The following is a 21,029-nucleotide window of genomic DNA, read 5'->3' on the forward strand; positions in this document are numbered from 1 at the left end:
CCCATTTTGTTTTTGCAGAACATAGAATAAAAGCTTTGAAACAAAGTTTTGTTGAGCTGTTATTGCCACAATGGCTTATCAATTTTCCTACAAAAGTGGACAAGAGCTACTGGAACTGTATTCTAACCTGTCATTTTTTTTTTGAGGTCACATGACAGTAAGTTTGCATATTCCACGAGTCTACTGAATTACGATATTGTCTACCTATGGTACATTATCTCTTTTTTTTAAAATCAGAGCTGGTGCTAACTGTAAATTTACAACATAGACCCACTCAAAAACATCACAACTATTTTTTTTTTCTTTGGACAGGAATAAGCTATATTCTTGGAGTTGATGTGCTACACGGCTACAACAGTATAACAGCATATATCTGACACTTTATGTTGAAAAAAGATGCATCTGTTTCTGTACTTTTAATGCCCTACTATAGCTACAAATTGTTCACAGAGTTTTGCTTGCTTTAGCCTTTTAATTTTGTTGTACTACCATATACTTACATTCCCCTGCTATTTTTTTTTTTGAAGTTCTTGCCACGTAGCTCAATATTGTCTGTGTTTGTCCCAAACCTGCAGATCATTAACAGCATGTGCAAAACACACTTCAATACAATCAGCATGCAGCTAGAACACGTAGTATTAACTGACTTTTTCTAAACATGAACAATAAACATGACAAGTGGCACTGTTGACTTTGGAAATCCTCTAACTTCACCACACTGGTATGCGTTAGGAAGGAATGCTGGGCTTCTCACCTATTTGTGGCACCGTATGAATTAACCCACCACTGGTCCGGGCCAATCTCTGCAGTGTTGCTGCCAAATACCCACACGCAGCTTTCTTCTTATACAGGTTGATGGGGGGCAACTTCATTCATAGACATAATTTGAATACAAAAATAACCTATAGTCAATGAAGCAGCCCCCTAGCAGGATGGCAGAAAGGTGTGTGTGGGAAACCTGGGAGGCAACTATAAGACTAAGAACATTTTGTAGGCTGCAAGGCTCCAAGGAACTAATTTTAATTTTTAGTCCACACGGTCTACATTTTGTAAAAGTGTCCACAGCTTAGAAGAAGTAGGACAGTGTATAACAGATGTGAGAGCCTGAAAAAAAGAAAAAGTCTGCTATTTAAAAATAACAACAAGATGGCCACGCTGAAAACTTACAAAAGAAATCAAGAAGGTAAACCGGTGCATTATATTGCTCCTAAGGATTTTTGAGCTGCACTGATTCATGTCAGGTTTGGGACAATACCCTGTAGAAATAGTTAAATACTCATTCAAAAGCCCATATTTCTATGTCTTGAATAATGAAGTCTTCTCTCTTAGAAAGCGTGTGATTCCCAAATGTTTTACATGAATGACTTCTTCCATGGTAGAGATCACCATCGAGCCAGAGCGCAAACTCCCCTCTGCAAGACAGACAATGTATCAAAGCAAGAGATTTAGGGAACAAGCATTAAACTCATAAATGTGTTTTTCATTCAGAATTCAGGAAGAAGAAAAATAATTCTATAATTCCTCCAACACAAGCACCTTGTATCTGTTGATAAATTTGAAGCTGCAAAGATTTATTGTTTTTTTGCCACCTATTATTAATTTAGGAATATCCCAAGACATCCCCCTTCTATTTCTATTAAGAAAAAAGACATGCCAGTATTTTTTGTATGCAAGAACATCCCAGAAGCTTACACACTTGCATGGGGCTGGGGAGGGGAAGAGATGAGGAAGTGTGCAATTTCTGAAGGCAGTGCCATGTCTTGGAATGGAACAGTTTCAAGTCAAGTTACACACAATTTTTTAGTTACACGTAGTTTTCACTTTTTCAGAATGGTGTCCATTCTGAACAACCCAAGACACGTTTGGGAATAACATGCAAACACAAGCACTGCAGGGCTGAAGCCTTGATGACACACTATGCTGAAGACATCTCCTGTTTCCTCAGCATCTGAAGCTCAACGTCTGACATCCTAAATGCTTCTTGGCTGGTAAGGGTTGAATTCTGAGCTATCAGACTGAAGTCAATTCCAATTTTTCTTTTCAAACATGTGCAGACACACACTCTAACAGACTCCTAATGATAAATGGGCAGAACAACTTACCCTCCTCCACCAAAAGCAAGGGAGTCCATGTCTCCTTTAATGAAGAACATGTTGTCTCCTGTCCATTTGAAAACCTAATAAAAAAGCAGACAAGTTAAAATATATGAACTTTTAATTTGGGTGGAAGGAAAACCAAACATCAGTAAAGAGAAACTGGGTGGCTAGAAGCCAATTAAATGAAGTTTTCAGGTTCACAGAGCTCATTCAGGAGACATGGCCACGCAGACAAAAATTCTCTTACAGTTTATACTATTTAAAATAAGACCATTTCGAACTAGGTCTTCATTGAGCACTGAAGCTTCTACACAACCAAAAATGCCAAGAAAATATGCTTAAATTAGAAGATACACCCTTCAGAGGATGCAGTTGATGGAATTTTCAGACAACTGCAGAATTTAGAACAGTAGAAAAACCTTCAGTACAGTGACAATCAGGAAGAATACATTTTTCTCTGTGTAAACATGATTCATTTACTGTGTATTTATGGATTCTGGGGAAAAATTAGTGCGGTAACTTTTTTTTGCAAACTCCTAGAATTTTTCAGATAATTTACTGTTAAATGTATGCAGTATTTTATGAGAATGCATATGGGGGACAGGGAGTAGTTATTACTACTTACCTCAAAATCTGGAGAAAAAGTGAACATAAAGGTCTCCCCTGTGCCATAAAAGCCATCACTCACTTTAAATGGTTCAGATGCTAGTGCACCAAAAACCTGTAAGGAAAAATAGGCAAGAGACTTAAGATCTACACAGCTGCTGAGAATGTCTCATGATAGCTGCTGATAAGCAAATCAAGTTGCAGACACTGCCAGATTTGGAATTTGCTACAGGATAAGCCTTACAGGGTATCACAGTTCCAGATGCACTGACTGAGGTTTGGTATGGTGCTTTGCAGTACAATAAAATAACAAAGGTCGGAGAACTCTCTCTCAATAAAAAGTGACCACAGCAAAAAAACAAAGGGATAAAACCAACTCAGGAAACTCTCAGAAAAAAAAAATCAGATTAAAGGATCTGCCCCTTCACACATAGCCCTTCTTCCACTTCAGGCAGGGAATTTTCAGCAAGTTCCTAGTCGCAACTGTTTTTATTTTTTAATGTAATTTATTAATTCCAATTCAAATAATAGGTAAGCACTAGTTACTGTCTCACAAGAGAGGTAGATTTTAATTAAGCCTTTACTGGGCAGCAGAATTATCTATAATATTCAGGAATAAGAACATTTCAGCAGTAATTAAAAAGGACTAAGGAATGATTATTGATTTTTACACATGATTAAAGTAGCATTGGTTTATCAAAAACATAATTACGCAAAATCAACTATACCCCATGAAGTGCAACCCTCCCACCCTCCCAAAAGTCAGTATTTCTGTTGTTAGTAGGAAGCTGGATTCAACATCTGCAAGAACAGATTAGATGCAAGTACCAAAGCACTCCACTAGCACACTCTCATTTGTGTATGAGACAGAAAGAAGCCAAAATGAAGTTTGTGTTTTGTTCACTTTAAACAGTGAGTTTAAGAAGCACAGGACTGATGAGAGACATCAAATCTGGTGCCTTGTCTTGGATTATGTTCAGGGTATAAATAGAAACTATTTTCTTCTGCCCATCCTAAGAAATTCCTTGGCTGTAGGTAGGTTTTTCCAAGGATTGCTTTCAATGTTAGACTCTATAGTAGCTTTCAACAAACACAAAACTAGGGTGTGAACTTCAGATCAGGAACTCAAGGAATATACAGAAGCATCTAATAAAGACATCCCCAGATAAATTTTGGGTTACCAGTTCAGGACAACCAGTATAAGAAATTCTCTTATTTCTCAGGAACTTTATGTGGTCCACAGAGTTTCCTGCTCAGAAACTTCAATTTGAAATAGAAAGTAACAGTTCTGAAGAGTCACATAAAGAAAGAAGATGTGCTCATTGTGACAGAAAATACCCTCCTGCACTCAGTCTTCCACTGACTGGTTATGAGAAAAAACCCCAACCAACCAAGCGACTGTACTCTAAAGAACATTCAATTTTCTTCAAACATCCTGATAATCTACATCAGACTGTCTTTAAAAATCCAGCAGATCAGTTGTGCCAATAGCAGTGTTTTGAAAACTTTTTGCTGTATTCAAGTACTAATCTCTTGGAATAAACTGATACACACAACAGAAAACAGACTCAGGCCCATGCAGGCAGAACTCCACGTTGTAGAAGACACTGTTGAGACAACATTGCTACAGAGCAGGAGAGAGGTCGGACTTGCATACAAAATTCCTTTTAAGTTGTAATGGCTACAGAAGTTCCTTATATTATTGTTACTTTATTTTCATTTGTTGTGGTTTTGCATGGCAAGGTTCTGATGGAGGAGACAGAGGGCTGCAGGGGTGACTTCTGCAAGCAGCAGCTAGAAACTTTCTGTAGGCTTGACAGAGTAAACACCAGCCAGCTCAAGGTCAGAGTCGTTGCTGACCAAGTCTAAGCCCATCAACGATGGTCACAGCGCCTCTGGGAATCACATGTAGAAGAAAAAAACCTGCAAAAAGCTGCTTTTTGCCACCAGAGAAGGGAATGAGAAGAGGTGAGAAACTCTGCAGGCACTAAAGCCAGGGAAGGGGCGGGGAGAAGGCGCCCCAGGTACCAGAGAGAAGCCCCTGCAGCCCCTGGAGAGGCCCCACGCTGGAGCAGTTGCAGATGCATGGAAGACACTGTGAGCCACATTGGAGCAAACTTCTGCCAGCACTTGCAGCCCATGGTGAGAGACAGAGACCCAGAGAGACACATCCATGCTGGAGCCTGATTGCTCTGGAGGTGGGCTTTTGACTCTGTGGGGGACCAGGCTGCAGCAACCTGGGCCTGAGAGACATTCTATGATTTTATGACTGCCTGCCATAGAAGTGACCCATGCTGGGGCAGCTGGTGAAGAACTAAAGTCCCATGGGACTACCACTTGTTTAGAGACTCATTTTCAGGCATTAGATGTTGATTTCTATCTAAATGTCTGTCAGAGTAGACACCAGAGCTTGGTGACTTCACTAACAGAAGCACAAACCAGTAGATAGATAGACCATAATGATTGTATCTCAGATTTTTTTGGGCACCTTTATTGGGTGATCTCCCAGAATTGACTATAGCAGGCAGTTTAGATGGCTTTGGATTCCAATCTCCACAAGAGAATGTTCAGGTTTTACACAAATAAAGCTTTAGTTTGTCCAAAGTGAGTGTTTTTGTTTGTCTGGTTTTGGTTAGTTGTTTTGTGGGTTTTTCCCCCCCACAGTCCTTGAAGTAAAACTGCTAAGTGATTACAAAAACAATCAAGATTGGAAAAGATTTTGGAAGAAAATAAAAAACTGAGGCATAGTAACCTTTGATGAACCACATGAAAAGTAACATAGTACACTTGCTCCTTACTCTACTTATTGCCAACATTTGATAAAAGCTGTCTTCATAACCACGAACAAAGAGGAACAGTGTCCTAGAGGAAGTAACCCAGGAAGTGCTACACTGAAGGAAGGAAAAGTACTTCAGCTGAGTCGAAGACAAAACTAGGAACTTTCATAAACCTAAAAGCTACAAAGCACACAGAACAAGGAGTGCAAAAAGGGACTGAAGAAGTATGCTCAGCAAACAGCAAGAAACTATCTGGTCATAATTCTGCCATTCTTCAAAAAAAGCTGAATCTCATTTGGGATCTTCTCCGAACTAAACAGCTTAGAAAACAGGCAGTGACTGTGGAGCATTAAATATTAAAACACCTAGTCTCTCTTAAAACACATTCTGGAAGGGCACAGTTAGTATTTATCTTCACATATGCCTAGTGAACTATTTCTGGATACACTGTCCTATAAAAAAAATTCAGATTCTTTTCCAGTCACTGAAAGCAGTTTTATACTACATCTGTCAAGAAGCTCCAAGGTAAGGATAAATTAGACAGTTTCAAATAATCATAGCAAAAGGACAACCCCACTAAATTACCACAACAGGGCATGGTAGGCTACCCTTTTCTTATTTTTTGTGACTGTTGATCCTTGCATCAAGAGGACAAAGTCTCTACGCTGAATTTCCACAGATTTTGAACAGAAAAATAGCATAAAATTGGTTCGCTCATGAGAAATGCAAAGACATTTCTTACTAAAACCCTGAGACACAGAACAACTGAAAACACTACTCACTATACTGTTGAAGGACTGAGCATGGTAACTTGTCTGAGCCTTTCCTTCTGCTGTGTACGTTACTCATTGAATACATACAGATTTCACTCGCTTTTCTGGGGTACTTAAGTTAGGTCTGACACACACAGTGAAAGATAAATTCAGTGGTTACATGACCCAAAAGTCCAAGGAATACTTTCATACATGTTCACAGGCATGAGCCTGTAAAACAAAACTTCTTATGGTTTGTTTCACAAATAAAGTGACATCTATGAATTCCCTGGTTTGATTTGGTCAGCTGTGACACTCTTGGCACGTGCAAGTCGAGATAGTCATGTACAGAGGGTATACGAATGCCTTCACAAACAGAATGACCTTACATACACGTGGCAAGACAGCCCTACCTGAAGGTCATTTTTCTTTTGGGTCAGATAATCAGGTACTAGGAGGTAGGTATCTTAAAAATTAATCTTAAGAAACTAACAAGAGAATCAGAAAACAAAAGGTATATTTAAGAGGCTGATGGGTCTGTTGAGACATCTCAAGTCTATTGAGCAGTTTTTACATTCAAGATTAAAAGTGAATGAAGAAAAAGTTTCCTTTTAAAGAACTTCTGTGAAAGCGTGCTCCACTAGCAGTGATTTAGAAGAGATTTTTCATTTTAAGGGACCCCTGAGGCAAGAAACAGAAGGGGGGGAAAAAAAGTTGTGACTTGAATTAGAAAACATACCCTTCATTTATAGTTTTCAGACCCCCTGAATGATATGAGCCCATGCTTCCTGAAAATAAAAACAATGGTTATCAAAGCAGGACAGGTTTATGAATTAAATGCCACAGATCTTGCAGTGATTCTGCAAATTCATGACAGCAGTAACCTGCTTCCACAATAGAGCATGGAAGTTTCAGAAAGAAACGTTCAAAGTCTCATTCTGCTTGTAATGTTCATTTGTTACTAGAATACTCAAGAGAGGATGTTTGCTATTCAAACGGTGAGATGTGATTCACTTTCTGGAACTCATACCCCAGTCAAGGGCTAACAGAGCACAACTACAGAGACTCAAGGAACAAAATTAATTATGCAGCAAAGATCCCACAGCCCCTGAATGGGAGAGAGATGTTGCCTGTGGCCATGGAATATACGGGGAAGCACTGTCCGCAGCGGGCAGTGACATTCCAACTCAACAAGATCTTCTGGCATCAGGAAACTTTAGAGAGAATATTTCTCATGTTTTAAGTGCATTAAAAAAAGAATTCTGAAAGTAAACTAATTTCGTTGATTCAGAGCTCCAGAAGTCCAGCACAGGGCCACCAAGATGATTAAGGGAGTGGAACACCTTCCTTATGAGGAGAGGCTGAGGGAGCTGGGCCTCTTTAGCTTGGTGAAGAGGAGACTGAGGGGTGACCTTATTAATATTTATAAATACATAAAAGGCCAGAGTCAGGAGTATGGAGTCAGGCTCTTTTCAGTGCTGGCCAGTGGTAGGACAAGGGGCAATGGGTGAAAGCTGGAGCATGGGAAGTTCCATGTGAATATAAAGGAGGAACTTTTCCACTGTGAGGGTGACAGAGCACTGGGACAGGCTGCCCAGAGGGTGTGGAGTCTCCTTCTCTGGAGACATTCAAAACACACCTGGATGTGTTCCTGTGTGATTGAGTTTAGCTGATTCTGCTCTGGCAGAGGGGTTGGACTAGATGATCTTTCCAAGTCCCTTCCAACTCCTAAAGGTCTGTGATTCTGTAATTGGGTGTTATATAACACACGCATTGTGACAGTGAACTAGTATCACTGAAGTATCTTCTAGAAATGTAGCATGTCAAAGGATTGCCTGACAGTGAAAGATGGTTTTAAATGCCTCTACATAACTACCAAGTAGGAAACCAGCTTGATATATACACTTTTCTCCATCATGATAGACTGAAGTGTCAGATCTTCTTTATACTCCTGAAACATTGTTCTTCATGGCTACCCTACCTCCACACAAACATTTTCTCACCTGTCCATCACTGTCCTTGATAACCAACAGCACAGGTGTGTCCAGCCCCAGCATAGTTCGATACAGAGTCTTCAAGCTCATGCCATGCTTTGCAGTACTGTAGACAAGAGTCCATGGATATCCAATGGTCCGTGGTGGAAGAGACTTTGTCAGCTGTTAACAAGATAACAGTCCTCTTACTTTCATTCTTTATTTTTACTGTTTTTAAGATTACATATAAATGAAAGTAGATTATACTGTTCTGAGCCACAAGTGGACTTACATTTCACATGTATATTTTCTATCCCTGATATCTGAAGCAGGTTTTTTCCTGCCTCTACAAGTGACCTGCAGAAGAATGATTTACCAACTGAAGACAGTAAAACCACATGGTTATTCTTACATAACAACACTACACTTAAGTACTAGGGAACTAGATCACTCAAATGGATGCTTGCTCTCCTGTTCTGTGCCTTTGAAGGCAATCAGCCTTCATCTAAACCTTTCATAAACAAATTTAATGCAGTGACTTTGAACTGGATAGCAAGAACCACACTGAAATCCAATCTGTTTAAGGAATAGCCAAATAGGGGCAAACACAAAAACTAGTGTTCTCATGGTGTACTCACTGGGTAAAAATCTGTCTGGATGGCCAAGCCCAAAGAGTTATGGTGAATGGAGTTACATCCAATTGGCAGCTGGTCACAAGTGCTATTCTTCAGGGAAGTAGGGCCAGTTCTCTTTGGTAACAACGATTTGGATGAGGGGATTGAGTGCACCCTCAGTAAATTTGCAGATAGTACCAAGTTGTGTGGAAGTCTTGATCTGCTAGAGGGTAGGAAGGCTATATGGAAAGATCTGGACAGACTGGAAAGACAGACTGATGCAAAACTGTACGAGGTCCAACAAAACTCAGTGCCAGGTCCTACACTTGCATGACAACCACCCCATGCAATGCTACATGCTGGAAAGCTGCCTGGCACGAAAAGGACCTGGGGTATTGCTAAATAGCCAGCTGAACATGAGCCAGCAGTGTGTCCAGGTGGCCAAGAAGGGCAACGGCATCCTGGCTTATGTCAGAGATCGTGTGGCCAGCAGGACTGGGAAAGTGACTGTCCCCCTATAATTAGCCCTGGTAAGGCTGCTTCTTGGGTACTGTGTTCAGTTTTGGGCCACTCACTACAAGGAGGACACTGAGGTACTGGAGCATTTCCAGAGACAGGTAACAAAGGTGGTGAAGGGTGTAGAGCACAAGTCTGATGAGGAGTAGTTGAAGGAACTGGGGTTTTTTAGCCTGGAGAGGAGGTGGCTGAGGGGAGACCTTGTCACTTTCTACAACTACCTGAAATGAGGCTGTAACAAGGTAGGTGTTGGTCTCATCCCAAGGCACATGCAACAGAAGAGGAAATGGCCTCAAGTTGTGTCAGGGGATGTTCAGATTTGCTATTAGGAAAAAGTTCTTCACTGAAAGGGTTGTCAAATACTGGAACGGGCTGTCCAGGGAAGCGGATGAGTCACCATCCCTGGAGATATTTATAAGCTGTGTAAGATGTGGTGCTTGAGGCCATGATTGAGCTGTGGACTTGTCAGAATTAGGTTAATGGTTGGACTTGATGATGTTGAAGGTAATTTCCAACCTAAATGATTCTATTCCATATCACACAAGGTCTTCCTACTGGTGTGTTTTACACTATGGTCACAGCATTAGTGATACATATCTGTAATATTGTGTAATAATGTAAGTTAATACCTTTTCAATTTGTTCTGGCTGTAGTAATTCGCTGGGATCACTAAGATTTGGCCGGAATACTTCAGGCTCCAGGTCTGTTTTGATATTTGTTGCCTGTTTTGAATTGATATCTTCTCTTGTTGTTATCTAAAATAAATAAAAAGAGAGAAAAAAATAAAATAAGTATTTGCAATTCTATTAGCAGGGGAAATAAATATTGCAGGTTTAAAATCATGCAATTACCTATTTGGTTATGAAACACCTTCAAAAGTGAAGAAAACCAACAGATTTGACCTGACCAAAGTGAAGATTTCCACTGACGAGTTACAGACACCTACTCAGAAGCAACTGCGGTTTCATGCTAAAACAGAAGAGTCCTCATACACAGCTGAAGGACTTCAAATGCTTTTTAGAAGTTAGCTCACAAAGTTCTTGCATTTTACTAGTAACATACCAGTTACATTAAGTGTAAGTTTAAAAACCCAGTCAGAAGAGGAATTGAAACTTCAACATGGACATTTCTCAGTAGTTTCTAAATCAACATTCTCTCAGAGTACTTATGCCACTTTTCAGATATGTAGCAGACAGATGGAAAGAGCTGTGTCAAGTATTTTGAGTAAACCATCTGAAAGGAGCTTTTGGAATATTGGTGATCTACTTATGGGAATCACAGAAGAAAGAATTGAGAGGCTGGGGGCAGGGGGAAGCAGCAGTCAATATTTAATGCTGCATAGCAAGCTCAATGCAGGACGTCTGACAAAGATGCACTATGCATAAAGATCCTGTCTGTACATCCACCCTGAGTTGTTGTAGATCACCATACATTGGAGGCATCAGAAGCCCACAAAACTCAGATACTATGAGCTTCTTACCCCAGCCAACACACATTGGCACTTTAGCTTTAAAACGTCCCATGTTGAGAATGAGACTAGCAGAGATCAAAAGTTTTCTTCTATAAAGTTTTCCTGCAGGGATATTTAAAACTTGCTGCAGGGATACTGAAATCTGACAGAAGAGTACGACAGTGATGGAATTTAGTAACTAAGGCCACTGCAGCAAGACTTATTATAGTGTTAAAAAATTTGCTAAAGAAAAGAATGTTAGTAAGTGCATCTGAATAATCTATCAGCCTCAACCAAGTTTCACTGAAAGTCAGACTGTCCAAATTATTTAAAGCCCAAATCCTCCGAATTTCAAGAAAATACCTGCCAAAACAACCTACCACCTCCAGAATAATAAACAGTGTTTGCCATATATCTCATCCTCTAAAACACACAGGAAACAACTATAGTATTTCATAATACCACCATGATAAACTTTGCCAAGCTTTTGTGAACTTTTAGTGAACAAAAAAGAAGCCAAAACTGAAATACAGATAGGAGTATTAAACAAATAGAGCTACCCAAACCAAAAAATGGATATCCCTTCCCTTTCCCTCGAGAACTATAAAAAAGTTACGACACAAACTCCTGTTACTCAATAGACTTGTGAAGTCAAAAAGTATATTCACAGCAATTAAAATATTAATTTTTAACTCAAGAAACGGTGCTCTTAAAGGAAGTGAGTATCAAGCAAGCAAGCATTTTTCAATGGAAGGCAGTTTAGTATTCCCAATGTAAACTACATACTAATTTCCTTATTGCAACAACAAAAAAGTATATGCATTTATCCATACAGAGTTCATGGACAAAAAGACAACCTACAGGCTTCATTAGAGTGCAATCAACAAAATGTGTTATTTGGTAGTCCTACTCTTATCCACCTTAAATGCCTCCTATCCATCATGAACGCTGCTTCAGCTCCGTAGGAGTTCAGCACTGTCCAGGCGTACAGCAGGAAACCTGTTCACTCTGTTATTCGGTATTCCGACTAAAGTGCACCCTGCACAACATCAATAACTCTATTCAACTGGTGTGTGTAGAACGAGTTCTTTTTGTTTGGTTGGGGTCTTTTTGGTTGGATTTTTTGGTCTGGTTTTAATTATTACAGTGTAACATTGTTCCTCTAGGAAGAACGTTGCTTTGTAGAAGCGGAGCTGTGTGCCTGTTCAAAGGTATCTGACAGAACACAGCGCAGATTTGAAATTTGAAAATTTATTTCCCACTAAACTCTGACAGAGCACACTGACCTGTAGTCATTCCAGAGTCTTCTGAGGTTAGAAACTGCCACACAGTCTGCACCACAAACTCTCAAGTGGCCTCAGAACAAAAACTTTATAGGCTCCAGCCCATCACACCAGATTCTTCAAGTCAGCCTAAACCCTGAGATTGGTCATGCCAGGTGAAAGGTATTTCAAAAGAGCTCTTGGATTTTCAGAACATTAATACAATGATCCTCCACCATCACTTGCCAGAAACAGAACTGTTTTATTCTTAAGTGGAAATGAGTTTAAAAAAAAAAAAACAACCATCCAATTTTCCTAAGTATAGCTTTTGGGTTCACACTCATTGATTTGTGCAACTGTATTAATCACTAAACATTTAAAAGCAATTAATTATTGATTAAATAAACAGAAGTAAGAGAGCTAAGAAAATGTTGTCTTACAGATAATTACCTGTTATGTAAAAAATAGCAAAGATCAAAACACCAAAAAACAGAACTGAAACTTCTTACAGTTTCAGTAGCCAACTACTACAGGAAAAAATACTCAACACTTCTCAGGAGTTGGAAGCTTAGCTTTCCATCAGCAAGTTATATATGATGTGCACAGCAACTAGCAATTTTGTAGCTGCTGAAGAACTAATACACCTAAAGAGAATGCAAATGCCATTTTAAGTCCATAATCTGTAAACCTTAAAAAAATCCAAACCAGAGTACTGTTTTTGATGTAGTGTCTTTGGAATACAGCTCCATGTGTATAACTTTGCTGTGTTGAACTGCCTCTGTTACCTGCTTGTGTAACAGGAAAAATACTTACCTATTCCACAGAAGTTGTGAAGCTTCATACTTCCCAAATACTGTGAGATTCTTGATGAAAGATTCCTAAATACAATCAAACTCCCATGCACCAAGGTTTTGGATTCTTCACCTGTTTTGCATTCTTTTTAGGAAAGCTGCTATCTAACACAACACACCAGTCTAAAGTGGAAGTTAAAAACACATCACTCCAAGTCAAGCAGTACTAGAACAAAGTTTCAGATTCTGGCAGAAAATTCCTGTTTGAAAAAGGTGGAAGTAATAATTCCATCACAGAGTTACTGATTCCACTACAGCTTTGCACAATTAAATACACCCAAACAAAGGAATTTTCTGCTGGATCCTTGTAGTGCTGTCGACAAGACAAACCCACTGAGCGCGGGACTTGCCCTGGTCAAAGACACTACAAAGAAAGATGGTTTAGTATCTGGAGATGGGGTTTAAACTACTGAAGAGGGCACCTGGAGACGTCTGCAGAGTGTGCGCAGTTCTTCGCTATTTAGAGCATCGATCCTGCGGTGATACTCAGCCACTGACACTACCTGAATATGGAGACAGGAAGACAATAATTCCACTGACAGTTGAAGAAAAGTAAAAAGGTAAGAAAGAAAAAAGTGGAGGACAGTAATGAAAGGATAATGTGCAATGATAAACAAACAAGAAGTGCTAAAAGATGTTTGTTTCTGCAAGGACAATGCACATGTAGGTGATTTCAGACATATGAGTAGACACAGCAAAATTACAAAGTAAACTCTAGTGACACTAGCAGTCAGATATATCTCACTGCTCTAGAATGAATATAGGACCACACAGAAGTTACCAGTAACAGGATGCTGAATTAGAAATCTGGGTTGCATGCCTTAATTCAAACTCTTCGGCCCAAAGTCCTCTTATACACTCTTTACACACAGATTAATGACTTCTGTGAACCTGGTTTGCTTTCCTGGATAAGGTCTAGAAGCAAACCTCAGACTGCTGAGTAGGCTCTGACTCTAACTATATCTTCATTGCCAGATAAAGACAAAGGAGCAAGACTAAAAGTTTAATATTTCCCCAACACCACCCCGCAGTATCTTTATCCTGGACTTTCTGTTCACCTCCAAAGTTGCAGGAGCTGCTCATGGGTCACATTCGCTCCAAATGGCACCTCCACTTTGGCAGATGTACAGCCCAAAAGCCTTTAGTCAGAAAGCACTACAACATGCTGCTCTGATGCAACAAGCTGGCTAAAGGACTACAACAGTCATTTTGATGTAACTACAGCAAATAATGTGATTTTGAGAACAACTCAAAATCATCATTTGTATGAAAGCATCTTAAAACAGCTGGTGGAGAGATTAAATGGATGTCCCATGTAGTAAGAGTGTATTAAAAACTTCTAGAGCCTACCACAGTGAAAAGGAAGATAACCACAAGTCCAGCAGCTCCCCATCTACCTGCCCCTACTACAAGGAGTTTGGCCAGATACTCGCCACTGTCCTGAGTACAGAGCCCACAGTCATGCATGACTGGCTCTTGAGCAGCGATGATTCACTCTACCCCATGCAACTGCAAGGCAAGGAAAAAGGAATACTTGTGACATCCAGTTTTGTTACTGAATAATTGGTACTTACTAGCGCTCAATTTATTTCCACCATTTTGTACTGTTCTCTTAAAAAATATGAAGAAAATTGTGAATTGTATTGGTTTGTGCATTCTCAGAGTCAAGTAGTCACATGCAAAGCTTTAACAGTATTCCACTCAAGCCTCTAAGTGATAGTGCAGCTTTGTCCTTTTATTGGCTATGATAGTTCCTTCTAAATCATGCAGTTCACCCCAGCACCTTATGAATGTAATCCTGAAAAGCAATAATGCGAGAACCCTTTAGCCTTGTTGCTTCTTTAAACTCAGCCTTTATCACATGAGAAGCAGTAGTTAACTTACAACCGGCCATAAGTGTGTGGTTACTTAAAGAGATTCTCAAAAAAAAATGTATCTTATCCCTGACACCATTATACAGCTGCTGTTTCACATGCTGGAAACTTAGACAATTTTACAAGCAATGCCATCTTGACCTGTCATAGGCACACGCTATCAAAATCCTGCAACTGGGAGCTGCTTATTGACCCTTTTGCTCAGTGCTCAAGATCTGACACACCTTTTCATGTGCAATGGGGGATGCACAAGGTATTTTAATAAGTTTCTTACTAAAGAGAAGCATGAATACTTGTTCATGTATGTACATAATAGCTCCTTGGCATCCTGAGTCTGTTGCACACCAGCACATTACATCTTTATGTCTGTTTCACAAACAAAAGCCTGCATAGCAGCATACCTTTGGTAAGCAGTAACAAACATCATAAATAGCCTGCCATAGAATGTCAAGACACCAACAGGAAAATAGGGCAAGAAATCCACCCTCTCAGACCCAGTACTTATTTTAAGTACAGAGTCTGTACTAAATTCTATGAGTAAATCACAAGACAAACCACCTGCAGGTTATCCACTCATCGCTGAGGTAAGCTTTAAATGAATACTTTAAGATGCCTCAACAGTTCAGCTACAGTATCTGACCTTCTATGAAATGCTTATGGGCTTAACTCAACGTGCTATATTTTTGTTGTAGTGGACAAGCTTACATACATGACTTCATGATTAAAGTATATCGAAGCCTACTGGCAGCTACCTTCTACAGCTTCATTCGGGAATTGTTCAAGGTGTATCCTGAAAACAGCTAGCATTTAGTCCCTGCAAAGCCTGGGAAAGCTGTTCTGAAATACCAGTAGTATCATTAATTAAAAGCTTATCCTATTTTATAACCCAGTTTAATTCACAGTTCACTTACACTGTTTTTTCTTCCATGATGTTTTCATTATTTTCCTCCTTGTAGTCATATTAATCCTCTACTCAATTTCACCAAGCTAAATAAACCAGTGCTTTTCTTCCCTTCCCACCCCCAACCCCCACATCAGCTGTCCCTTCCTGATCACTCCAAGAGGTCCCTTCTACCTCATTCCACTTTGAGCTTTCGTACTTAAATGCAGAACTTTGATAGTTTTTTTCACATAGTACTAGAAATATTGGGAAGGCAAGGTCTTCCTTTCATGAACGACAAGCAATTTTGCATGCAATGTACTGTGGCTTTCAGTACAGAATGCTTCCTTGTAATAAAATTCTTTCATTTTTGGGCAGGCAGCAGTGGATGCCATTTATCTGTATTTCACCAAGGCTGCTGATCCTGTCCTACAGTATCCTTGCAATCAAGTCAGTTATGTATCAAAAGCACAAAGAACAAGACCAAAAAACTGTCTGGACCATTGGGCTCAAAGGGCTGATGTTACTGATGGGTAAGGACTGAACAGCCTCCTGTGGGGGCTGCAGAATCTCCAATCCTTGAAGGCTTTTGAAGTTTGACTGAGCAAGGTCCTGAGCCAACCTAGAGGAGGTCTTGTATTTAAGACCTTAAGCCAAGGCTTTCTAAACTCCAGTACATTCCACATGTACACAGAAATTGCCAAATTGCCCAAAATTATAATGAACTAAGTATTCTGCCCAAGATTAAAGTGCAGGCCTAGTTAGGGTGTGCTATGTGCTCTATTTGCTGCACACTGTTCACCATAACTTATCTGTTACACTGTTTATCATAACTGGCAGCATCCAGCTTCCTTGATACCTGAAGGCATTTTTTAAGGATCAGGAAGGCATCCTCATGGACCCTTTCTTCTCTAATTATTTCTGCTTGACAACAAATGCAGGACAAGAGAAGAACAGCTACATCTCTTATGGTTAATGTGGGCACTGGTTGGAATAGACCGAAGCAAATAATCACAAAACAGTTTGGGTTGGAAGGGACTTCAAAGCGCATCTAGTTTCAACCCACTGCCATGGGCAGGGACACCCTCCACTAGACCAGGCTGCCCAAAGCCACCTCCAACCTGGCTTTGAACACTGCCAGGGAGGGGGCAGCCACAGCTTCTCTGGGCAGCCTGTGCCAGGGCCTCACCAGAAAGAATTTTTTTCCTAATATCTAATCCAAATCTCTGCTCATTCAGCATAAACCCATTACCCCATGTCCTATCACTCCATGCTCTTGTAAACAGTCCCTCTCCAGCTTAAGGTGTATAGCCAGGAGATTTGCATGTATCAGGTCAAAAATTATTCTGCTTAGGGACCTGGAACAGTCTACCACAAGACCATTCCAAGGGCTAATCAAGTTTGAAATGACACGGTATAGATCTTTAGATCTCTACCTTCCCTACTTGTAATAGCAATGCTGATGAGAATTTTTGCAGAAATTGTCATTTCTAAACCTTATTTTTAAAGTATGGCAGAGTACCTAACTCTTGCAAACTATGCTGGCATATGCAGTGAGCAAAACATAAATTGAAATTCCTAATATGGAACTTATTTGTCCTTCAACAATACCCAAGAAAACAATTGCGACAGTCATTTGAGTGTCCACGAAGGACAGTTTGCCACGCAGGGTGACACAGTGGCCCTTCCAAGCCACTGGTCGTATCAACCTGCTGCTCTGCTGCTTACGCCAGGGCAGCGTTCCTCTGCCAGTTCAGCAAAGTCACAAGTGACGAACACACAGGCACCCAATACACAGGTGCTAACAGGATGGTGCCATTTTTGCCCTCAACCCAAGTACAGCTAAACTTTCAGAGTTCACAAGCAGCTGAAACCATCTCCTTCGAGAAAGGGACGGTCTTATCAGAGCTGACCAGCACTTCAGAAAGATAAGAACAGAAAGTGCAACAGTTTACGTCGTTCTCTTCAACACAAGTTATCTGTAACCCTCACAATTAACTGTGAACATGAAATTCAAATATTAGAGAGAATAAAAGCTGAACAATTTTACTTTGAACCCTAGTACAACTGCGTAAAACTAGGTAGACTGTAATCTTAATAAAAAATATTTCCTGAGAGTCAAAAAAGTTTCACATTTGAAGTTCCAGGATATTTAACTGAAAAAAAAGTAAATGGCAATATAATTTTTTCAGGTCATTTTACAAAGTTATTCCAAAATATCAGTCCATCTCCAGTTCATCACTAAATGGGGCAGGGGAATAGGGGATCAAACCATTTCTAAAGGCTGTAAATATCTTCCAACAAACAAACAGTAAGACAAATTCAGCTTCCTCAGAAGCTACAGACACTAGAGAGAAAGCAATATTGAAGCACCAGTCTTCACCACCACAAAAGAAACTATTTGGGCACAGTGATTACATTACAGTAATGTATTAAATACGTGGTGTTTACCGCATCAGATAAAAAGGTATCATTTTGGAAAAAGACTAATTTGAATTAGTTTTTAATGAGTATGGCTGCAAAGGTAACCATTTTCTATCTCATGCAGTTTTTGGCCAGCTCAGCTCACTGTCACTCTATTGGTGATGATGAAGTTAAGAGATCTGTTTAAAATGGAAGAGAGGGATTGGAGAAACAGCAGTCTGCTGAGTTGGCTGGCACTGCACCAAGCCATAACTAACATATACTGAAGATAAATTAAACTATCTGCAATAACTAGAATTAATAAACGAACTTGAGAAGAAAGCAATCAAAGGCTGCATGACACGAAGTGTTATACTGAGCCTGGAAACCTTCATAACAAGCTGGGGTTTTCCCAGTTATGAGAAGTTATTAACTTCAGAGATATGATAATGCCACCAAGAGAACTAAATTTAAACACAGGCAAACATTAAACAAAGTTTACGATATTTGTGCAAAGAACTAAGAATTAGACTTATGAAAACCAGTTTTTTTAAAGAGGCAGGTCAAGAAACTTGCTTTATTCTGTTAAAAGTGAGAGGCCCGAAGCAGCTTTACCAATAGACCCCAGCTAACTAGGCCAATTTGATTGATCTCAAAAAATAATTCAAGAACTTTGAGCTCTGTCAAGCAGAGAAACTAGAAGTTCAGCTGCTGAAACCACAGCACCTGGTGCCTGACCTCAAGCTGCCACTCCAGGAGAAGGCTCGAGCCAGGTCACATCTCAGTTCTGATGGTGCCCTACACAGATCCTTTCAGGTATGAGAAGTACAATAATGCTTAGAAGTAGATAACTGAGTCACAGCACAGTATGGAAATACTTCTCTCTCTTTTTTTCCATCAGGAAAATGATCAACTAAGGGTCAACTTCAGATTGTGCAAACCATTAAAAACATACAGAGGAAATATAATCCTGTACTACCAACAGGTTTTATTTCAATTTATCAGCTTTTTCAAACGTCCATCTGCTGTTGCACTTTAACTGCATTTATAGTGAAGCCTAGTATTTCACAGTTATTAAGAATGTAAACAATCTAAAACCTAATAATTCAACAGAAGATCTAGTCAAGGTACGATGCATAACCCCCTAATTATTTAAGACAGCAGGTACAGCAAATATCTGTAACTGAGGAAAGGCTCCAGGCTTAGTGATCAGTGTAATACAGTACTGGACTGCACTTTTTTTGAAGAGACTCAGATCATTACTCTAAAACACAACTCAGCATGGAAAGCTGACTTTAAAAAGATCTTTGTAGCTGTATTAGTGGATTGATGCAACCCTGCAGTTCTGACATCTACAGGGATCAAGTACTAAATTCTCATCTTTCACATGTAAGCCAGTATTAGTGTATCTTCATAACAGCCAACTACTACAGCCATTAGCTTACCAACTACAACCAACCAACAAATAGCAACCCTCTGAAGTTGTACAAGTCTTAACTCATACAAGCTGTTAAAACCAACACCACTTTAATGCCCTTGGCATAATATCTTAAGACTACAGAAGCCAAAAATAAGTTTTTGTTGGTTTTGTCCCTTTTGGGTACTCTGTCTGTGGAAGCTCTGCAAAGCATTTGGGGCAGGCACAGGCATTCCCAAAGAAGGCAATCCACCTTTTGTCCTCTTGCATTGTCTGATGTCTTTTGTCTAAAGTGCTGTGACAGAAAGAATAGTTGCCTGCATTTTTGACATTCTAGAAATTTACTGGCATCTCCTATTACAGTACAATAGAGAGACACAAACACCAAACCTTTACTGAAAAAGTGGGAAGCAAACATGAATGGCTTTTTGAAGAGGGAGCACAATGCATGGGTTAGTCAACAAAAATGTCTTACCCTGGGAAAACACTTAACCCAAGTTTACTCTATCACCATGAAAGTAACAAAGGCTTTTCAGGCGAATCATCCAGGGTGACTTAGTTGCTTGAATCGGGCATTCTTGTTTTACTGTAACATTCCACTTGGTCCAGCAACTATCTTCTTTCGTGTCAGCTGGGTTTTCATGCTCATTTCAGAACACCACTAATGAAACATTTAATCCAAGACCTGTACTTCATATATACTGCCAGCCTCTTAAATATGCTTCCCATTTAGTCTTGCATGACACAAGAGTAATGCATGGTGCCAACACTCCTTCCCTATTCTGTAAGGTTACACTTGCACATTAGCCTTATGATCATTCACTGAAGGAAAATAAAACAACTCCAAGAATAGAGCATGTTTTGTCCACATTTTAAACATTTTCATTTGCAGGTATTTCTATGCTCCTTTTTCTGATTTGACTTGTTTCACTTCACACATTGAAAGGAACCCTGTTCTCTACCTCTCCAGTAAATAAAGTTCTCATACAGGCTTCTTCAGCTCAACCTTTCCTTAAGAGCTGAGAGCTATTGCTTTTATGAGCATAGTCGGACTCCAGTTAAAATGAAGTGGTGAGAAATAATAACAAGGGATGCTACTCCTTTTTGAATAAGCTAGGCAAGATATAAATGTTTGCCTACGTATATAGATACATATTAAAAAACAAATTCTTGGTAAACTTCAGATACCTTTTACACTGCTACATGGTACACTCAAATTATTGTTAATTTAACAATTACATCTCCCTTAGACATTCCATTGCCCAGAGGAAAATTCACAGCCTATTATTTCAAAAATATTTTTAATTAGAAACACACAGTTACAAAACCAGTTGTTGTCCCAAGACAATTTCATATTCTGCAATAAAACCTGGCTACAAATTAAGATCAAAATAAAGGCCAAAGTCAACAGCACTTTCAAAAGAAGTGTGCACCAAACCCCAAAGATCTGTAACTCAAGGATGGTAAAACACTTGTCACAGATAACATCCGAATAAGAAATATCTCCTGGATCTACAAGCCATGTGTAAAAACACAAACATATTGTCAAGATCACTTC

General features: G+C 39.6%; 1 protein-coding gene across 1 annotated transcript in view; it reads right to left on the reverse strand.

Moving 5' to 3' along the window:
- Window positions 1-999: 999 nt before the first annotated feature.
- Window positions 1,000-21,029, reverse strand: part of OXR1 (oxidation resistance 1) — a gene marked incomplete at its 5' end in the record, with an annotated part of 146,461 nt that continues 126,431 nt past the window's right edge. The window contains 6 exons of the mRNA XM_084280292.1: window positions 1,000-1,412; window positions 2,103-2,176; window positions 2,722-2,817; window positions 8,235-8,387; window positions 9,964-10,089; window positions 13,320-13,400. Coding sequence (XP_084136418.1) covers window positions 1,277-1,412; window positions 2,103-2,176; window positions 2,722-2,817; window positions 8,235-8,387; window positions 9,964-10,089; window positions 13,320-13,400 — 666 coding nt within the window. The 3' untranslated portion in view covers window positions 1,000-1,276. The remainder of the gene's footprint in view (window positions 1,413-2,102; window positions 2,177-2,721; window positions 2,818-8,234; window positions 8,388-9,963; window positions 10,090-13,319; window positions 13,401-21,029) is intronic.

Source organism: Gallinula chloropus (genome assembly GCF_964237585.1).
Source record: "Gallinula chloropus genome assembly, chromosome: 2".
Lineage (NCBI taxonomy): Eukaryota > Metazoa > Chordata > Aves > Gruiformes > Rallidae > Gallinula > Gallinula chloropus.